This window comes from Phoenix dactylifera, chromosome 1, assembly GCF_051530095.1.
Source record: "Phoenix dactylifera cultivar Ajwa chromosome 1, Ajwa_hap1_PhDact_Kaust_v1.1, whole genome shotgun sequence".
Classification (NCBI taxonomy): Eukaryota; Viridiplantae; Streptophyta; class Magnoliopsida; order Arecales; family Arecaceae; genus Phoenix; species Phoenix dactylifera.
The window spans coordinates 37,993,669-38,021,206 of NC_143190.1; the positions used below are offsets into that span (position 1 = coordinate 37,993,669).

Below are 27,538 nucleotides of genomic sequence, written 5' to 3' on the forward strand. Positions count from 1 at the left end.
CTGCAGCAAGAGGCAGTCAGTTATTTGACTACATAGCTATCTGGGCGGATTTTCGATATGCTCAGCATGTGCTCTCAGCTAGCTCAATCATCTTGGAGGGTGACTCGGCTATGGTCATCAGCCGTATCCAGGAGGGTCTGAGAGTCGCTGCTGGTAACCATCCTTTGCTTCGTGATATCTGGATGATGATGATGGATAAAGAGGTTATCCAGGCGAAACATGCTTTTAGAGAAGCCAACAAGGCTGCAGATTGGGTGGTCACTTACGTGGCTAACCATGTCGATAGCACCCTGCGGGCGGAGGATGGGAAGCTACCTCGGAAGCTCTGCATACCGAATGAGTCACCCTTTAACAAAAAATAAAATAAAAAAAATAAAGCTACAGCTCCCCCAAATATCTACTCGGAAAGATGTAAACCGGTGTTATTTACTAAACAACCCAAGGCCGAAACTGGATTTACGCTCTTCTCATTGACGCGACGTTCTGGTCTGGGTAAGCGTGGGCGTAGCAGGTAAGTGGCATCAATGGGACAGGCCCGTCCGGGCCCAGAGACCCAAGTCCAATCGACGACCTTTGCCGCGTCTGACCCCCGACTCGACCGGAAATATTGAGATGGTGATTTTGGACCTAGACTCAACATAGGAGCTCATCGAATCGGAATAGATCTGATCCATAGCATCATTCAATCATACAATTAGACATGCATCAGATATTTTATCTAATAATTTATCCTGTACGATCTCAATGGTTAAGTTTTAATATCTCCACATAATTAGAGGCTGAGGAACGTAATAAAGTAGCAACTAAGTTTTCATTTTAGACCCTACTATCCGTCACAGATTGGCATACAACATATGTGATGGCTCTTTCAAATCTCAAATTCTAGCACGTATGGTGTTTAGGCCCTGGAAAAAGCCTGAACACCATTGTTTTGTAGGGGCTGTCACGAAAGCAGTGCTCTTTTCGAGAACTCTTGTACCCTGGCCTTCCTGACCATCTTGTACGAATCCTCCTAGCATAGTGAAGGCAGCTATAAATGAAATTGTGGTGATTAATATCGACACAAGTGCAATGCCTTTGGATTTATTAATTTCTCCCACTTTATGGGCCTTCTAGCTCTTCCCGATTCCTTCTTTTTTTAAGATAACTTTCTGATTCCTTCTTATTCCTCAATAGTTCTTGTACTCCGAAGCTGAAAGGAGCTCGGCATGCAGCCAAATATAGAAAGATACTATCGTAAGTGTCCCAGGGGACAAAAAGTTACATGAAATTAAGTAAGAATAGTAAGAAAATCTTAACAGGGAAAATTGAAGTCTCATCAGCCAAGAAGTCTACGGAAATCAAAGTCCAATACTTCTGGCCCAACAAGGGCTGTATTGGGTCGGCTTCGAGTTCCCTAAACATAAAGCTACTTCCATTAAGATTTTGGGTCTAACACCGAAGGATCAGCTTTGGACTGGCATCAGGTTAGGGTCGGGTGAAGATCGGAATCGGATCCAGTTCTCATTGAGTATCAAATATTAAATCTTAAACAATTAATCAAGCTAAAACTATTTCTCCTTTAAGAATTTGATTAATTAAATATAAAATACGAGGTCTAAACATTAAATTATGAATAACAAGTACTTGATAATTAACTCTATAACAGCAATTGACTAAAAAAAATAAAATAATATATATCTAGAATCAAGTACAAATGCTCAAACATATTCTAAGATGTGATTACTTATATTCTTTCTACCCTTCTAAGTTATAGACAAGGTTTCATATGATAATAGTTTAAAAATCTGAAGGATGTATTGATAAAACTAATATTATATAAACAACCGGGGTAATTCAAAAATATTATATAAATATAGAAGATAGGAATTCTTATACAAATACAAAAAATTATATAAAACTATGTGTTTTTATTTTTTAGAAGTTACTTTGTTGAAAATTAAAAGATCATTCCTGACTTTTTCTTGGCATCGGGAGATGGCCTTAAAGATTTGGCCGAGTTCACTGTACGTGGAAGCCATTTGAAGGCAATGATGTTGGAGATGAGGGGTGGAGGGTGTGATGGGACGGTCGAATTAGGCTACGTTGGTGACTAACGATGAGTTGCATATCAAATGTTGCTCTCTAGACAAGCAGCATTTGTAGCGTTGCAATAACTGTTACCTATTAGATTATCTTATATACATCGAAATATATTTTGAGTCGCTTTATATTCGCACATGAAAAATTTATTAATAATTTTGTTTGCATTCTCGTACAGTTAAAAATTAATCACATCGATCGACTGCCCTCAAGTTATACACCAATATCTCTATTCTAACTCCATTGCTATCAGCTGTGCATTCTTGGTCTGTACACATTCGCATGAACAACAAAGTTTATGTAATGTCATTTAATCTTGCCTCAAAAAAGGAAGTTCATTTAACAGCTCCATTCAAATGATTAGTTATGTATGAACAAATACTAAACAAAGTTCTAACAAAATTTGAATAAAAAATAAAATCCACATTAATAAAAATCCATCTTGTATGAATCATCTTAGCATAGTGAAAGCAGCTGTAAATGAGACTGTGGTGAAAGATGTCTATTCGGAGGCCGAGTGTTGCTGAGACAGGTTCTATTGTGGCTTACCTAGCCTATCATATATGGCTAGCCAGGAATGACCGTCTATTCAAGGGTGGGCGGTCGACTCCACGGGCTGTGATGGAGATAGCTCTGAGGCAGGCAGCGGAGATATCTACGATGACCACGTCGGCACCACCTGGAAGAACCAGGGATATCTGGGGTACCTGCACTGCTGCTTCAGCGTCCAGGTTCAGTTACTTCTCTTGGGTACCCCCCATCCCCTGGTTATCTTAAGGTGAACTTCGATGGTGGCATGGCGGAGGATGGCGCCTCTGGGGGCGTGGGTTTCGTGATCAGGGACCATCGGGGCACCTTTATTACTGCTGGGGGACAGAGCACTCTCGGCGGTTCGGCGGTGGGAGCAGAGCTGCAGGCTGCTTGGGAGGGTGTTTGGTTTGCGAGGCGAGTACTGGGGGCCGAGAGACTCGTTCTCGAGGGTGACTCTTCTACGGTGATTGACTGGATACGAGGTGTGGACATGTATGGTGATGGCCACCCTCTGATACGGGACACCCGGAGTTAGTGCGGGAGCTGATCTCCTGTCAGGTTGCCCATGTTTACCGAGAGGCAAACAGTGCAGCAGATTGGGTCGCCTCTTATGTTGCCCGGCATACTGGGGAGGTCTTTTGGTCTAGTTTAGATGGCGTTCCACACGCCTTATTTTGTTTACTTTTCTTCAATATGTCTGGTTGTATTCACGTTAGAGGTATATGAATGAAATACCGTTTGACCAAAAAAAAAAGAAGAAGATACCATTGTATCCGCCCCAGGGACAAAAAATTATATAAAACTAATTAAGAAATAATAAAAAATATTAATAATAATATTGAAGACAATATTTGCTATTTCGATACCGGATCTCTGGTATCATCTATTATATTGATATGCGGTACGGTACGCGATAGCGAAGTATACCGAATGTTGATCAAAGCTGCTACGTTTTTAATCTTGCTCTTTTAAAAAGGAAAATTAAATGTAGAATACCCCAAGTATAGGGTGTAGCAAAGTAATATTCTCGGTGAGTCCGAGATCGAATCCACAGGGATTTGACAGTGAACAAAAAAAAAAACTTAAGGCTAACTAATATTCAGATTTAAAAATATAACTAAGGCATTAGGATTCAGCCTAGCACTTAATCATGCTTTCCTAAAATCATCTATTAATCATAATAAAATAGATTTAGTTTTTATGGGCAGCATTACAGTAATTCTATTTTAAACTACAGGGATTTCTAAGCATCTGTTATACCCGGGAAAAATAACAAATCAAAGAAAATATATAAGTTTGAAATAATTTCTATAAATTTACTGCACCATAAATCAAATCAATAACATTAAAATCCCATTGATGATTAAATGAAATACATGAAGAAAATGCTAGGCTTTTCCTTAGCCTTAGCTAAAAGATATTTAGCTATCCATATGAGATGCAAGCAATTTTATAAAAGGGATTAGCATAGAATAAATAAAATAAACATAAACCCCTTTTTTTTTCTTCTATTAGTAAACAGAGTACTCTGTTTCCTTTCTTCTTCTCCCGTGGCCTCTCCTCCTCTCTTGCTCGGCTGAAAGGATTGATCGGAAGAGGGAGCTTCGCTAGTAGATCCTCCCTTGGCCTCTTCCTCCTTCGTCGCACGGCTAGCTATCCTCTTCTCCTCTCTTCCTATCTCGCCCGAACTTGGATGGATCCGGCCTTCTCCCTTTCTGTTTTATTCTGTCCGGCTGGGAATAATGCCGATAGATCCTCCTCTTCTTCTCCCGTCGGCCCTCCTCCTCCACCGGATGACTCCCCTTTTTATAGCATGTTGAAGGCGCGGCTGGTGAGACGCGTGGAGGTTTGGGGATGATCCGGTTGCTTGAGATGCGGGATGAAGTTGAATCGCTTGGGATCTTCGGCTGCTGGGATGCTTCCACTGTTGCTTGGAATGATCCGTTGGAAGACAAGAAGCCATGTGGCTGGTTGATGCCACAACGCTTGAGATGCCATGATCGGTTGGGATGCGGCTGGGAAGTGTGGAAGAAGATGACCGTTGGGGTGTTGAGAAGACTCCTCACAGCCGCTGGATTTGTGGATGAGCTGGGAAGAAACAGGGAAGATGGAAGGACTCTGAGGAGATGCCATGATCGGTTGGGAAAACTGGGAAACTCCTCGCATGCTCGAACGGATGGAATGTGGCGACGGTTGAAGAGCTGAGTGCTGGGTTTGTTCCAAAACAGAGGAAATGGAATGTTGCCACGGTCGGTTGGAGGACTTAAACATTGGGAAGTTGATGGCAAACGGATTGAATTGTTTTGGGACTTTCGAGACGGCACAGGGACACTTGAAGATGTTGGGAAATCACTTGCTTCAACTCATTGATGTGGATACATGAAAATTTTATGTTAGGAACTGTTGAGTCGCCTCATCACGGACACAGGGGAATTTGTTAAGCTCGAACTACCAGGCATTGGGCTAAAATCCAGCATTATTGGGTCTTTTGAATTACATGCACTCAGACACAGATAAAACATTAATTAATTAATTTTATTAATAAAAATTAGCTATAATACTAATTAAGATAATATGAAAATTTTACTTTTGTACTCTCATCACATCCCCCCAACTAGCTTATTGCTGGTCTCTAGCAATTTAGTGTGAAAATGATAAAATGAGAGTGCAAAAGTATTGTTTATTAATATGAATGAATTAAAATAAATACTCACTTTCGTAGAGCATTACGATTGCACTTAGCACGTGCAACAAGCCGTTAAACCCCTAGGTTACCCTAGTGGACGAGTGTTGTCTCGTGAGGGTTTGCAGTGATGTTACCCACAAACATCGTTTTTAAGTTAGAAGATACTTTAAAACATAGCAACTCTTAAGGCAAATGTAAATGTGACGTCTCAGAATACCTATACCTCCACCACAATTGGGTACCCTTTGAGTTCTAGGTGCACTACTCAAATTCACAAGTGTTAACTACCATTTGTTAGCTCCCGATATACTAAATTTTCTGAATATCACATGTTATTTATCCAGAATGGTTCGCATATAAAAATGAAGCTATCAATCCCAACTAGATCTCCCAAGTATACAGAGTTCTAAAACAATGGAGTCAAACCAGTCATCCACACGTCACTTGGTTTAAGTTTAACTAACTTACTCATGTTTAATTTATTTTTATTTTTTTATTATATTTTTTTTTCACATAGTGACTACAACAGTCCAACTCCATTAGGCTCTAGTAAGGTCCATGTAACGAGCTTTGGGTCAATGACTCTTGATCCAGTTGGCTCAAGGCATTAGGTGAAACACCCCTCGGACTTAATTACTCGAATCAGACTACGCCACGAGGCCAGACTAGTCACTTATTTCAGTCATTTTCACCTTTTTACGCGAACACTCGCTGCTTTGTAGGCAAGAGACCCGGTTACTCAGTGAAGACAAACAGTATTATTTCTCTCTCTTTTTTTTTTCTTTTTTTTTCACTATATATATATATATATATATATATATATATACATATGTAACATGACTGAATTGTGACTATAGGTCAACCAAGGTCAGAACATAAGGCACCCAGGTGATCTAGCCGGGAATTTCAAACTCTATCTTTATGTGAAAACCAAAACATGGACTTTAAGACAAGGACACTCGTACTTCTCTTGCGAATAAGGTCAACAAACAAATAGGTAACACAAGTGAACTCTGAGTTTTTCCTATTGTCATTGAATACTTGTGTGGGGATCTAATAATAGGTCTCTAATAAGTCATAATATGCTCCTTGCCTTAATAGCTGCACATGTTTATTTCTTTGAAAAAAAATATAGTGGTAATTAGATGCAACAAAATATATGTTTGTTATTATTATTATTATTATTTTTATATATTATTATTATATTTTTTTTGTATTATTTTTTTGTATTTATATATATAAATATATATATTTTTAAATAGAATTTTTTTTTTATGAAATATATGAAATATATGACAATTGGTATGATATATAGAAAAATATAGTAATCTCTCCCCCCAACTTAAATTCAACATTGTCCCCAATGTTTCAACATGAATGCATTAAATATGATTGTATGAAGGATAATAAGGCTGAAGGTTAGAATTTACCTGATAGAATGACTGCACACTGTTGTTGCTCACCAATTGTCATATGAAAGAAAGAAAAATTATGTACAAACAGAGGATCTCTAGCAGATATAGATATCAATCCTGATAAACAGGATCTCCCAGATTGGTCGATTCAACCTCTGGGGTAAAGTTGTCCAAAAATAACTTCAAACGTTGGCCATTTACTTTAAAAATATTACCGGTGTTTGGATTCTCTATCTCAACAGTTCCATACGGATAAACAGTTTTAACTATAAATGGGCCGGTCCACCTAGATCTTAATTTTTCTGGAAATAAATGAAGTCTTGAATTATACAATAGAACTTTCTGGGAAGGCTCAAATGTTTTTCTCATAATATTTCTATCATGAAAGGCTTTCATTTTGTTCTTATAAATTCGAGCATTCTCATATGCTTCATTCCTGATTTTCTCTAGTTCATTAAGTTGAAGTTTGCGTAGTGAACTAGCCTTATCCATATCAAAATTAAATCTCTTAATAGCCCAGTAGGCTCTATGCTCCAATTCCACAGGCAAGTGACAAGGTTTGCCAAAAATAAGACGGTACGGAGACATACCAATCGGACTTTTAAAAGCAGTACGATAAGCCCAAAGTGCATCAGTTAAACGCAAAGACCAGTCTTTGCGATTTGGGTTAACCGTTTTTTTCAGAATATTCTTAATTGATCGATTGGATACTTCAACTGGTCCACTTGTTTGTGGATGATAAGGGGTGGCGACTTTATGGGTGATCCCATATTTTCGCATTAAAGCCTCAAAAGGCTTATTACAGAAGTGTGAACCCCCATCACTGATGATGGCTCGAGGCGTTCCAAATCTGGAAAGAATGTTTTCCTTTAAAAATTTTAGAACAGTTTTGTGGTCATTATGTTTGCAAGGAATTGCCTCAATCCATTTGGAGATATAATCCACAGCTACTAAGATGTACAAATTTCCGAATGAAGGAGGAAATGGGCCCATAAAATCTATTCCCCAACAATCAAATATTTCGATAATTAAAATTGGGTTGAGGGGCATCATATTCCTATGAGTTATTCCACCTAACTTTTGACAATGCTCGCAAGCTTTGCAAAAGTTATGGAAATCTTTAAACAAGGTGGGCCAATAGAAACCGCACTGTAAAATTTTTGCAGCCGTTTTCTTAACAGAGAAATGACCACCGCAAGCTTCAGAATGACAAAAGGAAATGACACTAATAAATTCGTCATTAGGTACACATCTCCTAATAATTTGATCTGGGCAGTATTTGAAAAGATAAGGATCATCCCAGAAATTTTTTTTTATTTCAGTCAAAAATTTTCTTTTGTCTTGTTTATTCCAATGACTTGGTAGTTCACCTGTGACTAGAAAATTTGCAATGTCTGCAAACCAGGGTGAAGATGTGATCTCAAACAGTTGCTCATCAGGGAAAGTGTCTTTTATGGGTGAATTGTCTAAGGAATCTGGAAGAGTCAGACGGGACAAGTGATCAGCTACTACATTTTCTACCCCCTTTTTATCTCTTATTTCTAGAAAAAATTCTTGGAGCAGAAGGATCCACCTAAGCAAACGCGCCTTAGCATCCTTTTTTGAAAGAAGGTACTTAAGGGCAGCGTGGTCAGTGTAGATAATGATTTTGGATCCAATCAAGTAAGACCTAAATTTGTCTAGTGCAAATACTACGGCAAGTAGTTCCTTTTCTGTAGTGGTGTAATTCTTTTGTGCATTATTTAAAGTCTTACTTGCATAGTAGATAACATAAGGCTTTCTTTCTTTTCTTTGCCCTAGAACTACCCCAACTGCATATTCACTAGCATCACACATAATTTCAAAAGGAAGTGACCAGTCAGGTGGTTGCATGATGGGAGCAGAGGTTAACAAGCTTTTAAGTTTATCAAAAGCTTTTTGACATTCTTCAGACTACACAAATTGGGTTTCCTTTTGAAGGAGATTACATAAGGATTTGAATATTGAGCTAAAATCTTTAATGAATCTCCTATAAAATCCTGCACGACCCAAAAATGAGCGTATATCTTTGATAGTTTTTGGATTGGGTAAGTTAGTAATTAAGTCAATTTTAGCCTTGTCTACTTCAATTCCTTCAGATGAAATAACATGCCCGAGAACAATTCCCCTAGTTACCATGAAATGGCACTTTTCCCAGTTTAAGATTAGATTCTTCTCCTCACACCGAATTAAGACTAGTCTTAAATGGTCCACACAGTTTTCAAAAGAGGAGCCAAAAACCGAAAAATCATCCATGAAAACTTCCAAAAAACGCTCAACCATGTCGGAGAAAATACTGAGCATGCATCTTTGGAAGGTTGCAGGAGCATTACATAATCCAAAAGGCATTCTCTTGTAAGCAAATGTGCCAAAAGGACATGTAAAAGTGGTCTTTTCCGGATCTTCAGGATCAATTGCAATTTGGTTGTAACCTGAATAGCCATCTAGGAAGCAATAATATTTATGACCTGCTAACCTTTCTAAAATTTGATCAATAAAAGGTAGAGGAAAATGATCATTCCTAGTGACAGAATTAAGTTTCCTATAGTCAATGCATACACGCCAACTAGTGGGGACCCTAGTTGGAACTAATTCATTGTTGGCATTTTTGACTACAGTAACACCAGATTTTTTTGGAACCACTTGGGTTGGACTTATCCATTTACTATCTGAAATTGGGTAGATCATACCCGCATCCAGAAGTTTCAGAACTTCTGCTCTAACCACATCCTTCATGTTTGGGTTTAATCGACGTTGAGGTTGACGAGAAGGTTTGGCATCAGCTTCTAAGTGGATTCTATGAGTGCAAATTGAGGGACTAATTCCCTTGATATCAGCAATTGTCCACCCTATTGCTCCCTTATGCTCTTTGAGAATTTCCAATAATTTTAGTTCTTGACTTTGTTTGAGTTGGGATGATATGATCACAGGAAAAGTCTCTTCTTGACCAAGGTATGCATACTTGAGCTCAGATGGCAAAGGCTTTAGCTCAAATTTAGGTGCTTGAACACTAGATGGTAGAGGACTATTGTTGCGTGTGGGCAATTCTTCAAAACGAGATTTCCATCTATCTGTATCCAACAAAGGAGCTGAGTCTAATATAGCACTGATTTCTCTAAAGTTTTGGTTGATATCTGTATTTCCGAAATGAGTTAGGCATGTTTCTAAAGGATCAGAAGAAAGAGATGGGATAAGAGCATCTTCTACAATGGAGTCGATCAGATTAACTCCATGAATTTCATCATTTTCGTTATCATTATCGGGTTGTTTGCAAATGTTAAATATATTAAAATCTATAGTCATATTTCCGAATGACATTTTCATTATTCCATTTCGACAGTTGATCAAAGCATTAGAAGTAGCTAGAAATGGGCGGCCTAAAATGACAGGTATTGGAGTGGTACAGTTCATGACAGGCTGGGTATCTAATACTATGAAGTCGACTGGAAAATAGAATTTATCAATTTGGACAAGTACATCCTCGACTATTCCTCTTAGTATCTTTATAGATCGATCGGCAAGTTGGAGAGTAACCTTGGTGGGTTTTAATTCACCAAGTCCTAACTGTTCATAAACTGAATACGGCAGTAAGTTAACACTTGCACCTAAATCAAGAAGGGCTCGTTGTATCCTAAAGTTTCCAATGATGCAAGATATGGTAGGACAACCAGGATCTTTATACTTAGGTGGGGTGTTGTGTTTGAGAATAGCACTCACCTGTTCAGTTAGAAAAGCTTTCTTTTGTACGTAAAGCTTTCGCTTTATGGTACAAAGATCTTTTAAAAATTTTGCATAAGATGGAATCTGCTTAATGGCATCTAATAGAGGAATGTTAATCTTTACTTGTTTAAAGATATCCAAAATTTCTTGGTCAGGTATTCCCTTTTTAGCTGCAAGCAAGCGCTGAGGAAATGGAGCAACTATCTTATGATGCAGTATTGGATTATTTTGTTCATTATCATCTTCATCATTCTTTTCAATAGATTTTTCAGATTTGTCATCTTTTGTCGGAATTTCTTTATTAATTATTTTTCCACTCCGAAGGGTTGTGACAGACTTAACTTGCTCAAATTTAGGTTGGGATGAACTTGCTTCATGGACCTCATGTTGACCCTTTGGGTTAGATTGAGGTTGGGCTGGAAATGTCCCTCTTTCCCTAACATTAAGTTGAGCCTCAATTCTACCTACAGAATTTTTAAGTTCTTGGAGTGATTGCATTGTATTCTGATTTATTTGAGTCTGCCCTTGCATGAAGGTTTGCAAAGTATCTTCAAGGGATTTCCTATGTGGTGGCACATAAGGAGTAGGAACAGAATTTCCTTGAGATTCATTGGCAGTGGGTCCATGTCTCCAGCTAAAGTTAGGATGGTTTCGCCAACTAGGATTATATGTTTCTGGAAATGGTCTTTTATAAGTATTGGTGAAATTTGCTTGATCATGCAACACTTCTTGAAAAGCAGGAATTGTAGGACAATCCTTGGTTACATGTGCATTACTCTCGCAAATTCCACATATACTTTCAACAATAGTTTGTGCTTTTCCTATATTGGCTTTGCTTAATTCCATGGCTTCAACCTTCCTAGTCAGATTAGCAATTTTTACATTGACATCATTATCATCTTTAACAAGATATACTCCTCCTTTTGCATTAGGTGTTATTTTTGATTTTTCATTTTTATCTGTTGTATCCCAAGTTTGTGCATTTTCTGCTAAAAGATCAAAATAATCCCAGGCTTCATTTGGTTCCTTACTCATGAATTCACCATTACACATCATTTCTACAAATTGTCTCATATTGGAGGACAAACCATCATAAAAGAAACTAATGACCCTCCAAATTTCATATCCATGATGTGGGCAAGCAAGTAGAAGGTCCTTAAATCTTTTCCAACAATGAAAAAATGTTTCTCCATCTTTTTGTGCAAAGTTCATGATATTTCTTCTAAGTGTGTTCGTTTAATGTGTTGGGAAGAATTTCTTTAAAAATTCTCTTGTCATTTCTTGCGAGGTAGCTATGGTCCTAGGCCTTAACGAGTGTAACCATGACTTAGCTTTTTCCTTTAAAGAAAAAGGAAATAACTTAAGCTTAACTACCTCTTCAGTGACATCATTGAAATGAAGTGTTGAACATACTTCATCAAATTCTTTTAGATGCAAATAGGGACTTTCAGAATCAAGTCCGTGAAACTTTGGAAGTAATTGGATTATTCCTGGTTTCATGTCAAAAGCTCCCGCAGCAGTAGGAATAACCATACAGGATGGGGTACTGGTCCTAGTAGGTTGTAGATAATCACGAAGCGTTCTAATAGGTAAGTCATCTTGAAATTCATTATCTTCCTGATTACTACCATTATCATCCATTTGATTATTTGAATTTTGAACAATTAAATTTTTATCTTTTAATTCAACTCGAAATAATCTATTCGTTTTATCTCTCTCCCACAACAGCATATACTAAGTTATTTTATTATTTTTTATTTTATTTTTTTTTATTTTTATTATTATTATTTTTTTACACAAACACCCTAATACAGCAAAACAAAAGTTTAATTAAAACATGCATCACCCAACAATTTCTAAGGTTTTCCTAAAAATTCTAGACAGCTCCTAACTGGGTTGAAGAGGACACCTAAGCCTCCAATCCGGTCTATTAACCTTAGTCGACCAGGTAAGCTCCCAGGTAAGTGGAGGGGTCACGATGCATGTAGCAAAGGTCCCACTTAAAACCCACTTTCCTCGAACAGAAACTGTCTCCCTTTAATCACTTAAAGGGACAAAGCTTGCCTAGACATCAACCAGATAACAGAGCGAAATTGGTGCAACTTTCGGTGGTCTTCGTCCTATTGAGCTCGAATATCCTTAGGGGCCAACGTCTAGTTGATTTTAATTAGGCTTAGGATATTTATGCACTTGGATGATTTTTGGGCTAAGGACGAGTGATGAAATCCCGACCTTATCTTGTTAATGGGTTCAGCCCTTAGATTATTTTATGCAAATGCTTTATACTATATGCAACAATCAAGAAGATTTTTAACATTTTATGTCATGACATTAAATTGCATTTGAATAGTTGATCAAGCAAACTAGCTAAATTTTTTTCTTTTTATTTATTTATTATTTTTATTATTTTATTATTTTAATTAATAATAATTTTTTTATTTTTTTTAAAACAAGAGTAAAATTCTAATCTAGGAAAAATAGGACTAGTATGAGCAAAACAGGAAAATTAATTTAAATACTCACGGTCGGAGTTCGTTCACTCCAGGAATCCAAAAAAAAAAAATTTGATCTTGATCTTCCTCGTTACTGGTCCCGCTTTTTGTCGTCCTTGAATCTGTAAAGATTTGAAATTTCAGTCGTGTTAAAGATAAAGAAAAATTGAAGAACTAGAAATTAAAGATTTGAAATTTTCAGCCTTGTTCTCGTTCGCACGTTGCAAATCCCCGGCAACGGCGCCAAAAACTTGCTACGTTTTTAATCTTGCTCTTTTAAAAAGGAAAATTAAATGTAGAATACCCCAAGTATAGGGTGTAGCAAAGTAATATTCTCGGTGAGTCCGAGATCGAATCCACAGGGATTTGAGAGTGAACAAAAAAAAAAAAACTTAAGGCTAACTAATATTCAGATTTAAAAATATAACTAAGGCATTAGGATTCAGCCTAGCACTTAATCATGCTTTCCTAAAATCATCTATTAATCATAATAAAATAGATTTAGTTTTTATGGGCAGCATTACAGTAATTCTATTTTAAACTACAGGGATTTCTAAGCATCTGTTATACCCGGGAAAAATAACAAATCAAAGAAAATATATAAGTTTGAAATAATTTCTATAAATTTACTGCACCATAAATCAAATCAATAACATTAAAATCCCATTAATGATTAAATGAAATACATGAAGAAAATGCTAGGCTTTTCCTTAGCCTTAGTTAAAAGATATTTAGCTATCCATATGAGATGCAAGCAATTTTATAAAAGGGATTAGCATAGAATAAATAAAATAAACATAAACCCCCTTTTTTTTTTTCTTCTATTAGGAAACAGAGTACTCTGTTTCCTTTCTTCTTCTCCCGTGGCCTCTCCTCCTCTCTTGCTCGGCTGAAAGGATTGATCGGAAGAGGGAGCTTCGCTGGTAGATCCTCCCTTGGCCTCTTCCTCCTTCGTCGCACGGCTAGCTATCCTCTTCTCCTCTCTTCCTATCTCGCCCGAACTTGGATGGATCCGGCCTTCTCCCTTTCTGTTTTATTCTGTCCGGCTGGGAATAATGCCGATAGATCCTCCTCTTCTTCTCCCGTCGGCCCTCCTCCTCCACCGGATGACTCCCCTTTTTATAGCATGTTGAAGGCGCGGCTGGTGAGACGCGTGGAGGTTTGGGGATGATCCGGTTGCTTGAGATGCGGGATGAAGTTGAATCGCTTGGGATCTTCGGCTGCTGGGATGCTTCCACTGTTGCTTGGAATGATCCGTTGGAAGACAAGAAGCCATGTGGCTGGTTGATGCCACAACGCTTGAGATGCCATGATCGGTTGGGATGCGGCTGGGAAGTGTGGAAGAAGATGACCGTTGGGGTGTTGAGAAGACTCCTCACAGCCGCTGGATTTGTGGATGAGCTGGGAAGAAACAGGGAAGATGGAAGGACTCTGAGGAGATGCCATGATCGGTTTGGAAAACTGGGAAACTCCTCGCATGCTCGAACGGATGGAATGTGGCGACGGTTGAAGAGCTGAGTGCTGGGTTTGTTCCAAAACAGAGGAAATGGAATGTTGCCACGGTCGGTTGGAGGACTTAAACATTGGGAAGTTGATGGCAAACGGATTGAATTGTTTTGGGACTTTCGAGACGGCACAGGGACACTTGAAGATGTTGGGAAATCACTTGCTTCAACTCATTGATGTGGATACATGGAAATTTTATGTTAGGAACTGTTGAGTCGCCTCATCACGGACACAGGGGAATTTGTTAAGCTCGAACTACCAGGCATGGGCTAAAATCCAGCATTATTGGGTCTTTTGAATTACATGCACTCAGACACAGATAAAACATTAATTAATTAATTTTATTAATAAAGATTAGCTATAATACTAATTAAGATAATATAAAAATTTTACTTTTGTACTCTCATCAAAAGCCAACATCAAAGCTTATCTAAATGATACAGTGAATACTTATCGAATCTCAAAACAACTCGGAAGGATCAGGCTCGAAAAACTAGCAATAACATCTTCACTGCACCTATTCCTCAAGCAAGACTGCCACACCTCTGAGCAATTGTTACGTAACAAACTGAGGTCTCAGTATAGGCAAATATAGTTTGAAACCCCGCCAGCCGCTACTTAACATTCTTTTGTTCTTCCCAACAAATATATTAGCAATAAATTCCACTACAAAACAATAAAATCTCCAGGAAATATTTCCACAACAAAAACGCAAAAATTAAGCTTAAAATGCTGCATTTCACCTATAGGACTGTCTGACATTTGAAATAAACAAATTGAGGCTTTAAACCTCGCCTCATTTTTGACTAACTTATGAATCATTTCCTAAACTTTACATGATTCACAAAGATAGCACCTGCTATTGTTTTGCAATACAAAATCACATCCATGAATTATTACATTCAGAATCAAGAAAAAAAAGCACCTTTAAAAATAAGAAAAGGAGAGAATTCAAGAAAAGCATGTAATATACATACATTTAGGCGATTAAGTATCCATCCCGAGCGTAAACCATAGAGGCTTTCTTAGAATGAAATGTACAATAATAAGGTGGCTGAAGCTCACTTAAATCAATAAAAATACAAGCAAAGGCAACATAAGAGATGCTGCAAAATAAGGGAACCAAAGAACGAAGGAGATTACCACGGGAGAATTGCAGAGACCGACAGATGAATATGCAGCCAAAAGCCCAGGCATAGAGAATGATGATTACGAGCTCTGATCGCTTCCACGAGCTATTGCTTATCTTCTCTCTTCTACAACTGTTGTGACAAAGGATTGAAATGCTTCAAGCTCACGTTAGTTTATCAACAAATATTTTCCTGGTAGTCCAAGAAAATAATATTATAATTATCCTATTTTCAAATGTAATTAAAATAAGTTTACGCGAAAATTTAATCATTTGGCAGAACATGTTAGCCACTTAGCCAGTCAAGGTTCAGAAAAATGGTTTAGTTTTCAATTTTGGCCTGGCCAAGCTAGTTTGCTTGTAAATAATCAAAAATAAGATATCAAAAGAAAAGAATATTATAAGAACAAAAAAAATTGATTAGGTATACTTGTATGGTAAATTGTATTATTTGTTTGTATGTTTGGGGCCTTTGGGTCAAGCATTTTAGTAATATCATGCAGGGAAAATAAGATATATATATTTTTATGACAAATAAGCAAATATGGTTGACATCATTTTAGAATACAAAATACAATTTTATTATTTGATGACAATCTAGGTAGGCCTATGTCAAAAATTTACTTTTCCTCTGAAACTCTTTAGAATCCAACATCTTAATGCTTCCAAATCTCCCTATAAGTAACAGGATTTCATTTTTAATATCAACGAATGTTGTTTGATTCAGGGAGATGAAGATTTTGAGAAATTTTAGCTCAAGTTGCTCGTGCATATGCTATCTGACCCAATTGTAAGTGTTGGCCAAGAATTTTAAAAAAAGAAAACACGAATCAAATTATTTCTGACCAAAACAAGTTTCACTTGCAGCTAGTGATGCTAAGAAGTGTTGCCAAGGTGGACATTTTTATTGACTTGAATTTAACACTCAGTCCCAAGATTACCTTAGGCCAAAAAAAAGAGACCAGCTAGGCAATAATTTATACTTGAGGCTATCAGAAAATATATTGTTAAATTACAATTCAAACATTGATTTAAACAAATAATATATATAAATATTACCACAGAAAAAAAAAGAGTATAAGTGAACCATGACAATCGCTTTCACTCAGGCTTGACCCAAAGGCCAAGAGTCAACTTCAAATGAAGCATCTTAACCTGAATTTTAACCAAGAAGGTTTAAAGTTAAATTTTAAACCCAGATGGGTTAATTCTTGGGGAAAGAGTCTTGGAAACAAGGATTCAACATCCTCCATCCACGACAGTCCCAAAGTTCCATCACACCATGCGTGTGCAGCATGTGAACTCCCATTAGACCATCCGTCTGATTCGATTTCCTGCATTAGAAACGAACACCATCTACTAATTCAGGAAAAATAAATAAAAACCACATCTTAGACCATGTACTAAATCCAAATTAATCATGCATACACAAGGGGAATGTTTCTCTGGCGTTATATATGAAAATACCTTAATAATCAAACGCAGATGCTAAAACATAGAAGGCAGGAAGGGGATCAAGATTCATCAAGTTTCAAGATTCATCAACGTTCCAGATTCATCAAGATCCAAGATTCAAGATTTATCAAGATTCTCAAGAACGAGGGTGGGAACGTACCCGGAGGCTGTATCGGTGGCACAAGGCGTCCGGCGGTGGGCCGCGATCCGGGGAGAAGGGGCGGACGTGGAAGGGCGGTGGAAGCCGGGGCGGATGAGCGGTGGCGGGGAAGAAGAAGGGAGAAGGAGAGAACGGGTGGTGGTAGCCGGGATCGGTGAGCGGAGGCGACGAAGGGAAAGATCGGAGAAGTGGGCCGTGCGGTGAGAGAGTCGGACGGGGGTTTTAGTTTTACGGGGGAGTCCGCGATAAAGATAACGGGAAGCATCGTAACGGTTATTTTTTGAACGGTACAAGAAGCATCCAGGTAGCGTGGGCCCTCACATATGGCGCGCGCGAGCTGCCTGTCAACCTGGCCTCCCTTCTTCTCTCTCCTTTTTTTTTTTTTTTTTTTTTTTTTTTTTTTTTTTTTTTTTTTTTTTTTTTTTTTTTTTTTTTTTTTTTTTTTGCTGAAACGGGTGCTTCATACAAACCGTGTGTGAATACACCCAATAAAGTCAAAATACAATATCTCGCGGAGTGCCAGTGGCAACTCCCCCTCCCCCGACCAAAGGGCGTAACCTGAATGGTGGGCCGCATAGGCGGCCACCCAATCAGCCGCCCCATTGGCCTCCCGGAATACATGCTTGGCCTGGAAGGCCCCCCCATCTCTCATCATCCTGACTATATCACGGATCAAGGGGTGGTCCGAGCTCTCACCCCTCAACCCCTTCTGAATCCATCCAATAACAGTAGCTGAGTCGCCCTCCAAAATAATCGAGCTGGTCCGCGTCATCGTCCGTGCATGTCGCAGCCCCGCCCAAGCAGCACGCAGCTCTGCTCCCGGGACTGATGTAGCAAACAACTGGCAACCACCTGCGGCCACAACCCTGGAATGCAGGTCCCGTATGACAAAACCTGCACCCCTCTTCTTTTTTTTTTTTTGTGTGTGTTTTTTTTAGGATGGGCAATGCACATCATTTTGGTACGTATACATCTAAAAAAATTTTAAAGTAAGATGTTCCTAAATACTCTAGATGTTGGCTCCAAATCAACACAATAGGCGTACTTCAAATGAAATAAAGTGGCCTCTCTTGCTAGTCTCCAGATATCTTCCAGAAAAGAGTGAGTATTTATTCCTCTGTTCTACCTTCGAATCCAACCAATCACAGTTGCAGAATCGTCCTTCAAGAGGATGAGGTCAATTCTCAATATGAAGCGAGCATAAATATTAACCACCTAGACTATCCTCAACTCAACTTCTGAGACTGATGTATCAAAGACGGAGCTACCACTTGCAGCAATGAACTTGGACCTTCTTGGAGAACAAATTCTTTCAGAAGAAGATTTACGGTTATTCTACCCATGACCAAGAGATTGGAGCCTGTATATAGTTTAAATTCTCGAGGAGTGATGTGCGGTTCGCACAACCATCAATAGTACATCAACCAAATCGAATGCGAGCTATTTCTCTCACAAAAGAAAATAAATTAGCGAACAAAAAGGCACTAAAGTAACACCGTCATATTCTTCGTTTGTTTCCTTTTGCATTTTTTCTTTTTTTGGGTGGGATGGGGGTTGCTAGAGGACTCCTGCTTTCATTTTTTAATAACCCAGCTCTATGAAAGGAAAATGAATATTTGACATTTATAAATTAAGAGTAGTAAGCAAGTTAGAAGTAAAATCATCCATTATTTTTTACATACAAATCTTGTTTTAGTTCTCAAGATATGTGACTTAACCCATATGGTCAAATAACCATTTGGCTATGTAAAAAATAAAATAAATAGCTATATAAACTGGAATAAATTGATCAAGGAGCTTTATTTTGACTTAATCTTGAAAGGCAGTGCGGTGTTGATTAAATTTACTTAGCCCTTTTTCCCTTTCTGTAAATCTTGATAAGCATATACAAAGAAGGTCCACAGTAATTTTTAGTTAAATCTTTATTTTTAGTTCTAGTAGACTTAAAATTCCTAGGACAAAAGAAATTTAGTCCTGTAGAGCTACACGGAGTAAATCGACCACGCCAACCCAAGATCTAGAGCAAACACTAAACAAATAACATGGATGCTAGAAAAAAATAATTAGTAAAGAAAATAGTTTATTAAAAAGAATGAGCCAAAAAAATAATAACAACTCTCAGTCTCTCATTTTCTCTCTTTTCTCACACCACTCTTCTTTTCTCAAACCATACCAAAAGAGACATCAAAAGTCCTTTTAAATAGAGTGGCATTTTAATTCCTACTCAATTCAACATCAACTAAAAGATAAGACTTATCATTATTAAAGGATAAAGATAAAACTTATCGCTACTAAAGAATAAGAATAGGACTTATCACTACTAAAGAACAAGATAAGGATAAGAATTCTTGTAGATTAAAATTAGCAATGATTCTCAACACTTGTATGCTCAAGAGAAAGCTAAATTCTCTTTGTTATTTTGTTCTTGAAGAGAAAGTTTAAACTGCTGATAATTTGCAAAAGAGGAATTAGACTCATCTGGAGACCGTGTTTAATGTGTTCAACCAAGAATTTGATTTCCATTTTTTTTTTGTTGGGAAGGGGGGGGGGGGGGGGGGGGGATGTGGTTTTGTTAGGATTATTTGGAGTTTTTTCATGCTCATATTGGAAGTTAGTAGACATCCAGATTCTCTATTTTCTTTCTAGATCCTTTGGAAGCAAAAGAGACTAAAGAAAAGCCTAAGAGAGGGATGGCCTTCTCTTTGTATGGCAAATTGCAAGCTTATTTGACTAAAAAGTTCCAAAAGATTTTTTCAAGCTTCTTTTAAAAGTTTGGAGGATATTATGTTTTAAGTCAAGCAAAATTGAGATCGATGGCCTTAACTAGCAGGGCGGATAATTCATTGAATTTAACAATTCCTGTATCATGTAATTTTCAAGTCTTGTAATCATTTTCGCATCTTAATGGCATGATCTACTAGGCAAGCCGGTATTAAAAAGAATAATGAAAGCCCATAAGGTTGTCTTCAACAAGGTTACCAAGAATGAAATAACCCAGGGTTCTCTGATAACCAAAGATCATGATTAGGACTTCTTTTGCGTTCACATATTAAATAAACTTAACCATAGGTCAAAATAAAGTATGTTAAAGTACCATAGTTTATATGCCGCGAAGGCTTTCTATGGGAAAGTTCTGGAACTACCTCAGGTTTTGCTCTGTCTTGTTATCTGGCAAGTCAGGTGCAAGGCTAAAAAAGAAAACCTAAGTGTGATCAATCTCTAGGATTTTTGTAGGCTTGTTTGATTTGATCTGATCTAAGTGTCTTTTCTGGTACAGATCTGATACATGTTTACTCTCCATTTTGTATAATGTTTCACTAACTTGGCAGAGCAAGTGGGTACACCTTGCCTTTTTCTAAAAAAAGAAAAGCATCCATAAATCCGAGGGCTTGGATTCAAGTAGTAGACAGTTTTACGATCCTAACTATTTTCTCCATAAGCAAAAAAGAAAAATGTACACAAATATCTCAGATTTCTTAACTAGCAATCTTTTTTGGGGAAGAAAAAGTAATCCATGATAGGTCAATATCACAAGCCAAATTATATTTTGAGAAAGGAGAAGCACAAGAATGAGTGAAAGAATTAGAAAAACATAAAAACTAACCTTCCTCATAATAATAATTTGCAATTACAACGCTCCCTCTTTTATTGAGTCTCAATTAAAATTCATTAGTTAAGCTTTACTAGGAAAAGAAATCCATTGATCGATTATTCAGTCTCAATCCTCTTTACTAAATCAATTCATTTTCGGAGTATAATTTAGAGTATTACTAAATTAAGAGAAAAACTGGGAATAATTCAAGATTTCTAATAATTTAAAAAATATTGTAATAACGCTTCCAAGCATGAGCAGGCTTTTAGAAGGGCGGTTGCATTGTTGTCTAATCTCATCTCTTCCTCTTCTTAGTTCTCTCTTGCTTGTACTTCTTTCTTTTGTCTTCCTTTCTCATTTTTGTTTTGTTTTCACTTCGCTTCCAATTTTTCCTTGCAAACTCTTTGATCCGGCAGGACTGATCACTCCTATATTTCAAAAGAAAAGAAAGAAAATCTGTAGTTGTCACAATCTCTGAGCCTAGGTTTTTTGTAGTGTGGAGATGTATATTCAAAACTTCATCTAAACCTTTTCATCAATATATATATATATATATATAAAACTAAGGCATGCTCAAGTTTCAAGTTTCATCAAAATTTTTATAAAGCTAAGGCTAAGCCCGAAAGGCCGAAGGAAAAAGAGCAAGGAAGAAGAAGAATCTCTCTTTCATCGGCGAGAGAAAGGAGAGAGCGTACCTCTTCGTTTATACTCCTAGGACTTCACCTCCGGATTTTAAAGTCCATCTACTGCAGGTTGGGAAGGATAAATCAAAGCAACAGTTTCCTACATTTCCATTTTTTGAACAATCCATGATGAAATGTCATAAAAAACTTAAGAGGTAAACTGGAACAATGCTTCCTGAGCCACGGCCTTGAGCCCCTAGCTAATGTGTCAAGTTGCACCCAGAAAAACATGCCTCCAGAGAGAACATGGTTCATCACTTCCGCTTTAGCTTTAAATTTAAAAAGGAAGAAGCCAAATTAAAGGATCCTGAAGAATGCCCGAGGCACTCCGTATTCCATTCTTCACAAAGTGATAAAGTAGCATTCGAGGCAAGGGATCCAAGCAAGGTACAAAGTTACAAAACCATGGCAATCTGCAGCAATAAATGGCGCTCTTTTTGGTAAACTTAACGTAATCGTTTCGGGCACAAGAGATCAACTCACCAGCCATCCTTGCTTCAGTTCTAATCGTGGGCTAACATTTCAGATCCCCGTGTTCAGATCAACGCACTGATTGAGACGCTCCTACACTGCTTTTTGGGCAAGGTAAGTAGTTGATCTCCACATAGATACGGTACCCGTCCGTTCCCTAGAATATTTATTCTCTTTATTTTTATTATAGACAATTGCAATTGTTTTGAGAGAATTACAGACGGCTACCATCAAACAAATTGACTATAGATAAATTGTGAAGCAATATTGTTGATTTAAAAGTAGGATTATTGAGTACGTCTTGAGTTTACAAGCTCCAGAAAGGTAAAAATGAATTCACTTCATGAGCTCTATTACAAAAAAAAAAAAAAAATGTTCTCTCTAGCCTCCATATATATTTTGTTTGGGCTGCACAAATATTTAGTCAGGGATAAAGGTGCAGGACAGAACAAAGTTGATTATTGTAGGATATGAATTCGAGTCCAAATTAACTTACTATATATATTTATATACATACACATTTTTTGTAACCCTAAAAGAAGAAAGTAATCGTGTGTTTTAGCGATTCGATGTATTGGAAGCTAGGATTTATGAGAAACTGTTGTACTCTGTAATTTTCAGTTTTTATAGTAAAACTTTTGTATTGTCTTTACTTGTGGATGTAAGTCAGTGGACCGAGCCATAATATTAGTATTGTGTACTTTTACTTTTCTTATTTTATTATTCTATCTGTCTGCTGCTGCAATAAGAATAAATCCCCCTCCCCAAGCGAAAACTTAATCAGCATTGAAACAAGGAGTTCGTAATGCTGAAATTTTTTTTGTCACCAAGCAGTAGGAACTTTCTTTTCTTTTCTTTTCTTTGTTTTAGTGGATAAGCGACTTCATCCGATTTGTCATAGCGGAGAAATTAGAATGTTACACTAATGTTTTTTCTTCTTGTTCCTATTTATAAGAAAATTTATATTGGCTCCTCACTATCTTCCTTGCCTTTAAATATCTGGAGCAATGATAATCACCGAGTTGATCACTTCATCGCAGAACAAGCTCTGTGAAGCTGCTTTCTGTGTGTAAATTCCGAGAAGTCACTTGAAGGAAAGGCAGGCATAGGCCTTGCATCATTTAAGTCCTCCCTGTGATAGGCATCAGTTCCTCCATCCTCCACTTTCCTCATTGTTGAGAGAGAGGGAGAAGCACCACAACTTGTCGGCACCAAGCATGGATCTTAGACTATACACAGCAGTGACTCAGGGAAATGTTCAGAGTTTGAGAGATATGGTTGGAAAGGACGACAAGATTCTTCAGTCTTCAACTCCCCAAGGCAACACAGCACTCCATCTGGTAGCAAGATTAGGCCACAGAGATATCGCCGTGGAGATCCTAGAAAGATGCAGTGGCCTCATCGTCGTCGAAAACGCCCAGGGCGAGACCCCCTTGCATATTGCTGCAAGGGCTGGGCACCTGGAAATCGTGTCGTCGCTGATCGACCATGTCTCTAAGTGGCCCACCGATGTCGAGCAGGCATTGGAGCCATTCAGGATGACCAACATAAAAGGTAACACTGCATTGCATGAGGCAGTGAAACACCGGAAGACTGACATTGCGTTGAGGTTGCTGGATGCTGATCCCCCGGTTGGGCATTTGGCCAACTCTATGAAGGAGTCGCCGCTCCACATTGCAGCGAGGGAGGGGTTGGAGGGGATTGTAAGCAAGATTTTGCAGCATCCATGGGTAGAAACAGAGGCGGAGATGGAGGCGTTGGAGACTGGGACAGGATCACCTCTGCACCAAGCCGTGCTCGGCGGTCATGATAGTAAGTTCTTGCTTTTTGCTCCAAACATATATCCTTCATTGATGCCATCCCCATCCACGTAACTTTACGCATTCTGGGGTCTTTGGCCACCAGCCATTTCATCCATTTTCACTGTATATTTTCTCTCTCTCTCTCTCCTTCGAATTCAAACTACGAAGGGCCACATGTTTGATTTGCTGAGTGACCTTTTTACAACCTACCTACCTACCTGACAGGCATTGTGGAGATGTTGTTGAAGAAACGGAGTGATTTCCTCAAAGTTACGGATGGCTCCGGGGACAATGCTCTTCATTATGCTGCGCAAAAGAACAATGCCAAGATCGTAGAGATGCTATTAAATGAAAAACCTTCACTCATCTATTCCGTAAACTCTAAGAAGCGGTCTCCCCTCCACATAGCCGCTGACTGTGGTTCTAATCATGCAATCAAAGAGCTCTTGAAACGTTGTCCGGTCGCAATCGAGCAGGTTGATTCTGAGGGCATGAATGCTCTTCATATTGCCGTCATGAGCGGAAGAGTCGGCGCACTGAAGTGCCTATTGAAGACCATGGCGTTTGGTGAGATAATCAACCAAGGTGATAAAGACGGGAACACTCCTCTTCATCTGGCTGCAAAGCATTCTAGGATACAGTCGTCTATCTCGCTTATGAAAGATAGGAGAGTGGATTCAAGCATCAAGAATAATGAAGGACTCACTGCAAGAAATTTGGTTGAATCTCTGGACAAACTGGACACGTATGAGGTAGTGATCCGAGGCCCAGACTTTTTTTGTGTGCGTGTGTAAAGTTTAAAAAAAAAGGTCCATTTTCAATTTGTCAATTTCTGTAATCAGATTATTCTATTAAAAATTTTAAATATTCCTATAATAATCATAACTAGATATCTCTTTTAAAAGGCTAAACATTCTATACTGCTATAAAAGTAGTGATTCCAAGAACTTAACCAAGAGACAAGGTATTGACATAATGTTAGAAGATAAACTAATTATTCTAAATACAAAAGCTTTAGCAACTACATGTGATGCATGCGTATGCTGAATTAACGTAGCATGCTTGGCATCTGTAACTATATGCTCACTAAAAGCAACATTTCTTCAATAACATAAGCTAGGTTAGGTGCAATATCAAACTACCGTAAGTTAAAGATCACATGCATTTTGACTTGCGTTAAGATACTGTATATGTTCACATCATGCGAACACAAGCGTATATCTATATCATTGCTGATCAAAATTTGATCTTTTCTTTTCTGTAGTCAAATTGGATTCACTACATCATAATGGGAAGTCCTTGAGAATTCTAATCACAGAACAACTTTTACAATCGGCTACATAGCAAATATTTTTATTTCTCACGCAACTTTAATCCACACCCAATTTATTGAGGAGGATGAAAAACCCATTTTTTCAGAAGTTCTTCCTTGGCCTGTCAAATTTATCACTTTCTTCAACTTGGACTGTGAAGAATCCATTGCATATTAAGGAATAGTGATCTATACTTTCATCGTTCGGTAGCAAGGATTGCTGCGAACACACTACCTTTTGATCTTGTACCCACTCTAGTTATCATTGCCGACAGAACATTAGATTCGATATATTTTCATTTCATGTTTACATAGTACTAAATTGTTGACATCATGGCATCCTTGTCGTAAAAAAATGAACTCAAAAACATAATAACCTAATTTTAACTAATACTAAACCGTTGCTCTTCAACCAGTTGTACATTTGGAAGAAATTGAAGAAGCACGAAGCAAACGTACTCAAGAAACAACAGCATGCAACCGTAAGCATATCTCACTCCCTTAGGAAGAAGATGTCAAAGGCCGATGAGCACTACAGATTAAGTATAGAGACCTACACTTGGGTGGCCGCACTCATTGCAACAGTCACCTTCGCTGCCACCTTCACCATGCCGGGAGGTTTCGATCAAAAATATGGTTTCGCCATACTTGGAAAGCAGGCAGCCTTCAAGGTCTTCGTGATCTCCAACACCATCGCAATGTGCAGCTCCCTTGTGGTTGTGTTCTGCTTCATATGGGCATGGAAGGACCCAGTTCGGTTCAAGCTCGATCAGCTGGCTTGGGGCCATAGGCTCATCGTGGTTGCATGCTTGGCGATGATCGTGACGTTGATGTCAGCAGTGTACCTGGTGGTCCATGAGGAGAGCCTTTGGTTAGCTATTGTGGTGATCTTGATTGGTTGCAGCGCTCCATTACTTGTTCTCGCCATACTGGGCAAAAATGTTCTGTTCATCCCATTGTGAGGAGATTTGATTGCCTTTGAACCAGGAGAGGGTGTAGAGATCCTTATATATATTGGAGTATTTAGATGGGAATCTTATGAACTTGGGGGTTGTTCCCTTTACGGTTATCTGCTGGCTTTGTTCTGAGGCCCACTTTAGGTCATCTTGTTCATCGAGATATGGTGATGATGATGGTTACAATTTTCTGTGAAAGCATTGAAAGTGTCTTTTGTGAAGGTTTGTAAGCCATGCGAACTATTATATGGTTATTGACTCTATATACATGTTTGCAACTTGATTTGTTCTTTGAAGACTGTTTTGGAATCATATATACCTAGCCGACAATTGGTATTTAAGCATCTAAACTGGTAGCAGTAGTTGTAGAAAATTTGGATCCTCTGTTTTATTTGATTGGGACCTTTATGATTTGATGTCAGGTATCCATTGCCCATTGGTTTGTTTTAAATTTTGAATATCAGAGTTTCGTATTTTTGTTATGTAACTTTACTATTGGTGAGCATGAACGATGCATGAGAAAGAAGAGATGGAACTCTTTGATGTTATGATTATGATATTTTTGGGTTGTCAAGTCTTTTTGACTCCCCAAGACAATACTGCTCTCCCCGCATGGCTAGGCCATAAAGATTTTGCCTGGGAAATCCTCAAATGATGTGAAAACCTCCTCATAAAGATGGTGAAGTTGCTGGCCAGTTATGCCATGAATTGGCCAGCTGACTTCGAGATAGTGGTGTATGCGACGAGCCTCAAGAGGGAGACGCCACTGCACGCTGCAGCGAGGGAGGGATTGGAGAGTGTAGTTCGAAAGATTCTGGAAAAGCCGCGGGTAGAAGCTGTCAAAACAAAGAACGAAACAGAGAACAAACAAATTTACGTGGTTCGGCTTGAAAGCCTACGTCCACGGGAGCAGAGAGATGGGATCTTTTTATTCACTATGTTAACAAAGAATACACCAGCATAGACCTATATAAAGGCCAAAGGCAACAATAGAAGGCGGGTCCAAATAAGCAAGCAATCATAGGAGAAAAACTCTCCATAACAACCACATCTAATTCAAACACATCTCCTAATCACTCCCAAATCTCTCTCTTCTCGCCAACACTCCCCCTCAAGTTGGTGCGAAGATATCAATAGCACCCAGCTTGGACAAGATCTCTTGGAATCGGGCTGCTGGTAAACCTTTTGTGAAAATATCAGCTAGTTGTTGATTAATACGAATATAGGGAGTACAAATAATTTTGGCTTGAACATTTTCTCGAACAAAATGGCAATCAAACTCAATATGTTTTGTTCGCTCATGAAACACAGGATTTGAAGCAATATGAATTGCAGCTTGATTATCGCAAAAAATTTTCGTTGATTGCGATGAGTCAAATCCCAAATCTTGCAACAAAGCATGAAGCCAAATAATTTCACTCGTAGTGGATGCCATGGCTCTATATTCTGCTTCAGCACTTGAACGTGCTACAACATTCTATTTTTTACTTTTCCATATCACCAAGTTACCACCCACAAATGTACAATA

At 38.2% G+C, this 27,538-nt stretch overlaps 1 protein-coding gene, 1 long non-coding RNA gene and 1 other non-coding gene across 4 annotated transcripts; 2 read left to right on the forward strand and 1 right to left on the reverse strand.

The window, feature by feature from the left end:
- Positions 1–11,575: 11,575 nt before the first annotated feature.
- LOC120110725 (small nucleolar RNA R71) lies at positions 11,576–11,682 on the forward strand. Its single transcript, XR_005511860.3, has one exon. It is a non-coding gene; the product is annotated as a small nucleolar RNA R71 (small nucleolar RNA).
- Positions 11,683–15,403: 3,721 nt separating this feature from the next.
- LOC148715228 (uncharacterized) lies at positions 15,404–18,533 on the reverse strand. Of its 2 annotated transcripts, none has more exons than XR_015988386.2 (2): positions 17,195–18,533; positions 15,404–15,712 (listed from the first exon to the last, which is right to left on the reverse strand). It is a non-coding gene; the product is annotated as an uncharacterized LOC148715228 (long non-coding RNA). The 2 variants fall into 2 exon arrangements; XR_015988384.2 differs by having other exon boundaries at positions 15,404–16,913.
- Positions 18,534–21,920: 3,387 nt separating this feature from the next.
- Positions 21,921–26,357, forward strand: LOC103721340 (protein ACCELERATED CELL DEATH 6-like). The gene is made up of 4 exons (XM_008811508.6): positions 21,921–22,054; positions 22,981–23,752; positions 23,968–24,494; positions 25,471–26,357. The coding sequence occupies exons 2-4, from the start codon at positions 23,158–23,160 to the stop codon at positions 26,014–26,016; spliced, it is 1,668 nt and encodes a 555-aa protein (XP_008809730.3). The 5' UTR covers positions 21,921–22,054; positions 22,981–23,157; the 3' UTR covers positions 26,017–26,357.
- Positions 26,358–27,538: the final 1,181 nt, after the last annotated feature.